Source organism: Ceratotherium simum, chromosome 7 (genome assembly GCF_057802395.1).
Source record: "Ceratotherium simum simum isolate JZ-2026a chromosome 7, ASM5780239v1, whole genome shotgun sequence".
Classification (NCBI taxonomy): Eukaryota; Metazoa; Chordata; class Mammalia; order Perissodactyla; family Rhinocerotidae; genus Ceratotherium; species Ceratotherium simum.
This window is the reverse complement of record NC_141906.1, coordinates 10,736,194-10,741,517: the sequence shown is the minus strand read 5'-3', so window position 1 is coordinate 10,741,517 and position 5,324 is coordinate 10,736,194. Positions and strand designations below refer to the sequence as shown.

Genomic DNA, 5,324 nt, shown 5'->3' with positions numbered 1-5,324 from the left:
CCTGAGACCAGAAGGCGCAGAGAGAGATTTTTTTCTATTCTTACATTCTTGAGCTTTCTAAGGGCGCTGCTATGGGAAGACTGGGTTACCACACTCTGGAGTTGGATGGGAGGCCCTTGCTACCTAAGACAGGGAGGCGGAGGGATCTAGGAAGTCAGCGGTCTTGGAGTCCACGCTCCATGGTTCGACTCCTAGCTCTCCTCCACAAAAGGTTTCCTACGTTAGAGGGTTGTGGCTGCTGAAGGCCAGCGGGGCCTGGCTCACAGCTAACGCCAGGCTGTGGGAGTGGAGACCCCCGCTGTGTTTAAATTACCTTGCAATAAACAAGAGAGTAGCCCTCGTGAAAGAGTTAAGGCTGGGACCAAGACCTAAATTTAACCTAGGTAAGAGGGATGTTGGCAGGTGGTGTGGGGGAAGGAAATGTTATTTCGGGCAATGGAAGGGGCTGGGGGCCCTTGACGGGGTGGCAGTGGGGAGCGGCGGCTTCTGGGCAGCGGGGACTGAGTGAACACGCAGACTGGATCCCACCTCTTCAATTTCAAAGCCCTTATTCACAGCACCCCGGCGCGGGAGGGCTTCTAGGACACGGTGATCTCCTCCTCCTCGCCCTCCTCATCCTCCTCCGAGTCGGAGAAGTCCGAAGGTTTGCCGGGGCTGCTCGAGTGCGCGGGCGAGTGGGGCAGCGGCCCTTCGAGCCGCGGGTCCTGCAGGTGCCGAGCGTCCGGGGCCGCGTGATAGGCCAGGCGGTGGCGGGGGCTGCCCCGGGCCTCGTCTTCCTCCTCGTCGTCCCCCGGGCCCTTCTGGCCCACGTCGCTGAGGTCCGGGTGCGGGTTGAGTTTGGTGGGAAGGGTCTGCTCGCGGCAGCCCCCGCTAGACAGGAGCTCACGCTCCTTGGAGTTCCGCCACTTCATGCGTCGGTTCTGGAACCAGATTTTCACCTGGGACGCGAGGCGCGGAGAGAGCAGGGGAGAAGCCGAGGTTAGCGCAGACCCTCCCCGCCAAGGGCGCGGGGGAGGAGCGCCGGCAGGACCATGGGGCTGGGGTGGTGGACTCTGTCCTGCTTCCCCTCCTTGCCGCTCCCCACCCCCTGAAGTGACTTCAGATGGGTCACCCTACCCTCACTCCACCTCCGTTCCTCTTGCTCCTGCCCCATCCCCTCATCCTCCGGCACCTGGCCCAGATGGGCGCGGGTGGGGGGTCGCTGAGCGGGGGAAAGATGGGCCGGGAGAGAGCGGGCCGCTCTGAGGAGCCTCGAGGAAGATGGCTGGTGCATTCATTCCCTCTAGACCTGACTTTCCCCATCTGCACAATGGGACCTAGGCGGTTTCAGAGAACCCCCCCGATTGCAGGATGCGTGGGGGAGGGGCGAATTGTGGTGGAGAGGCCAGGGAGAAACCGCCCTCACCTGTGAGTCTTTCAAGCCCAACTTGGCCGCCAGCTTCTTGCGGTCCGGCTTGCTGATGTATTTCTGCTTCTGGAACATCTTCTCCAGCGCCTTGCGCTGCACGTCGGAGAACACGGCTCGACGCAGCATGCCCCGGCGAGGCTTGCCGCGGGCGGCCAGCGGCCAGGAGAAGGTCCCGGGGATGGGCACGACGCTCGAGGACGCTGCGGAGGGTGGGGGGTTGCGAGTAAGGGGGAGGTAGCGGCCGCCCTCGGTTTTTCTCTCTGATCCCTTCATCCCTTTAAAGCTCTCCTTTTTCTCCCCCTGGAGAATAGGCCACGAACCCACAAACCTGTGAGAGTGAAAGGCGCTTTCCGCCCAAATAACTTTCCCTTTCAACCGTGCAAACCCGGATTAGGTAAAACCACGGACACTCAGAAAACAGCCCCCACAATAGCCTGTTTCATTTATTTCCATTCAACGGTCTCAGGGAAACAAATCTGCGTACATTAGCTAAAACAGCAACAGAAAAAATAAATTACAAAAATTAAAATATCCAGCTGAGGCCACTTGGTTTCCCCCTTAAGCCTTTATCACCTTCGTGGCTTTTGCATTCTTCAGATGAAAAGGAGGTGCTTTACTGGTTTGGTAGAGAGGAGAAAATCCGCTTTGGATTTTTTTTGAAAAATCCAATCGGTATTCATCTTTTTTATATTAATCTTTCCTCCCCTCCCCCACAAAACGTAAAGAATTCAGCCCGAATACATGAAAAGTGGCAGCTAATTAGCACATTGACCGCTTCCCAATGGGTATTGGCATGATAAAAAGGGGGAGAGTTTCGCTTTAAGGGAGGGGGAAAAACCCAAAAAGAAACAGAGACTCTAATGAAGCATGAATGGTAATTGTGTAGTAATGAACTAACAGAAAAAGACTGAGGACAAGCAGCGAAAGCCATATATTACTGGGACAAAAGAGATTTACACTTTCAAACTAAACACAACTGCAGGCCAAGACCATTGGGAGAATACTGATGGCAGAGGCTTCTCTTCCCCGAATGGTTTTCATTAAATGGACATGAAAAGCTATTTATAAAGCTCGGGTTGTTTTTGTTAGAGCATTGAGATGAGGGAGAAAGGAAGCAAATTCCATTATCAGCAGCAGCGTGAATGGTGGAGGTGGTGGGGGTGGTTGGTGAATTCTCTCCCCCTTTCAAAAATCAATTGCTTGTTTCTTTCGCTGATATTTAGGAGTGCGCTCAGTGGCTTTACCCATCCCCCACCGACCATGCCCAGTCTCTCTTCTCTTTATAGGGGCTCCTCTGTCTCCTTCTGAGTATCTATCAGTTGCAGAATTTTTGAGCCAGAGTTTGAGTCACCACTGGGATTCCAGGATGAAAACCTCGTGGAACCTGTTTAAGGTGTTTCTCCTTTAGACTGGGACCAATTATGGGCTTCCCTCCTACTTCTTATTTTACAAGCTCTACGGTTCTTAAAAAGTAATGGCGGGGTGGGGGGAGGCGGTTTGCGAAGAGGTTGGGAAATCAGGTTGGAAATAGAAGGTTGGGGTTGTGGGAGGATCTAGTCCCCCTCCCCCTGGGCGACTCCAGGCGTCCCACACAAGAGGGCACCCCATGTGGTCTTGTGAAAAGCCCGAAGCCCTGAATGGGTCTTAAAGAGAAATTAGCCCCGGCTGGTAGGTGTCTCTCGGCGGCTTGGAAGGACGAGGGCCGGTCTGTGTGTGGCTGCCCGGAGGAGCTGACCAATTGGTCATGGTGCTGAAACCTTTGTAGGGAATCGTGGCCAAGTGCACTGACTCTGTGGGAAAACGGCGTCGTGAAGGGATGCCAACAGCTCCTCGCCGGGAAGGGAACCGCCTCAAATTGGGACCATGACAATTCCTGCTAATTTGTAGAGCAGGGAATTGGTGCAAAGTGTCAAGCAGTCACTGCTTGTGCTAAATAGGGCATCAAATTGGCGCGACGGATTCGTGAATGTTGTACGCCTCGCAACCTCTGAACCAGAGCGTAACCCCGAGGGGTGGACGGAGAAATATGGCTTCGGGGCAGGGAGCGATGGGCTGGGACTGGGGCGCCGCCCAGCCTCGCGAAAGGAAGGGGGACGAGACCTACCTGGGAAATAAGAAGATCTGATGAAAGGCTGGAAGGAGCCTTCAAAGTAGGGAAAGGCGAAGGTCTTGGGAGGGACGCTCTGGAGCAAGGCAGGAGATGATTCTGGGAAAGAGGGAGGGAGGGAAAAGAAGAGGGAGGGAGACAGAAAGGGAATTTGATTATGTACTTGATTATTGTACAGCACACTGAATACATGATATGATTAACCCTCCGGCTGTTTCAAAGGCGTCTTCTTCAATGTATTGAGAGAGTAAAGTAAATCTTTTCCAGCATTTTCTCGTCTGTGGAAATCCCTCCTTTCTCCCCCAAAATAGTCCTCAGAGTCGCCTCCCGTCCCCAATCTCATCCTAGGCACTAACGAGATAGGTAGGACTGAGGCGGGGAATAAAAGAATTGTAGATCCATAATAATAGCTAAGCTAGTAAATATATTGTCTTGGGTTTAAAAAACTGCCTGCTAGAAGCTGGAGGGCAGAAACCCAGACGCTCGGGGGCGTGCGCTCAGCTTCGCTGCTGCAGGGAACTGTGCGCTCTCTCCTACTGCAGGTGCTCAAGTTCATCCTGAAGGTGGGGCGAACCTGGAAGCTTTTCTTAGGCTGGACCTAAGACTCACATTGCGCGACGTGGGGCCTCGGAGATCGTGCTTACGCGTAGGCGCCGATGTGTGCGTGGGTACCCGCTGCATACAGGAAACTGAGGCCAGAAAGACTCCGCACCTGGACCGGCCCTCAGCGTTTTGCGTTTACTTACCTCTGGGCGCCGAGGAGAGGATGGCGTTTACCCCAAACTTCAGAAACGTGGGCTCGCTGGCAGGGGAGACGGCCGTCTGCGGAGAGCCTCCCCGCCGGCTGCCCGGACCGGGGGAGCCCAGGTCCGAGGCCCCGGTGTCCGTGAGAGCCGCAGGGGCCCCCTGCCTAGGGGGCGACATGCTGGCGGTGGGTACGCTGCGGGGCAGGTAGGCGGGGGGCCGGCTGATGCGGATCAGATCCTCCACCAGGAAGCTCGAGTGGCCGGAAAATGCCGACTGCAGGGACTGGGGCAGCGTTAAGGTGGGCGTGGGGCGTAGGAGGCTGGGGTACCCGGCGGGGGGCGCGAGGAGGCCAGGGAACATCATGTTAGGCGCGGGGCGGGCGGAATAACCCTTCTTCCAGTAGCCGGAGGGTAAATGCCTCGCTTCCCGCCCCTCCCGCCCCCGCGGTGCCCTCTCTTGGGTTTAGTAAACGTCTCCAAGTGACGATCCCACTTGGGCGTCTGTGAGTCCTCCGTGGTCCTCCCGTCGAGGTGATGGTTTTATAGTGGCCCGCCCGTTAAAGCTCTTTGAAAAGTGACAGCTCTGACAATGAAGTTCAACAAAGTTCTCCACTCGAGCTTCATTCGCCGAGGCTCTGGGCGCTCTGATTGGCGCAGGGGTGCAATTTATGATTGGATTAGTCTTCATAAGCATGGCCCGCACAATGGGCCGGCAACAAAGGCTGGCGCGCATCAATTCTGCATATCGACCGCCCCTTTGCAATACAGTGCACTCCCAAAGCTCTCGCCGGGAGTTTTTGTTCCGAAGCAACCCCCGGGCTAATTAAATGCCTATTTAGAAGTTTCAGATGACATCTTGCCCCATAGAAAAGGAATTATTTAAAGAACGCACTAAATTTATTTGCAGCTCCCCTGCTGAGCCTGGAAAATAAATCGATAAATATTCATAGAAATTCATCTCCAGGCAATCAGTAAAATAACCCTCCCCCCTTGTGGAGAGGGCAACGGAAAATTTCAAGTCAAGAAACATGAAAATATACTCCCTCTTAAGTCTCTAGCCCTA

General features: G+C 54.9%; 1 protein-coding gene across 1 annotated transcript; it reads right to left on the bottom strand.

The window, feature by feature from the left end:
- Positions 1 to 468: 468 nt before the first annotated feature.
- DBX1 (developing brain homeobox 1) lies at positions 469 to 4,625 on the bottom strand. The gene is made up of 4 exons (XM_004418522.2): positions 4,262 to 4,625; positions 3,513 to 3,614; positions 1,406 to 1,608; positions 469 to 938 (listed from the first exon to the last, which is right to left on the bottom strand). The coding sequence occupies exons 1-4, from the start codon at positions 4,623 to 4,625 to the stop codon at positions 579 to 581; spliced, it is 1,029 nt and encodes a 342-aa protein (XP_004418579.1). The 3' UTR covers positions 469 to 578.
- Positions 4,626 to 5,324: the final 699 nt, after the last annotated feature.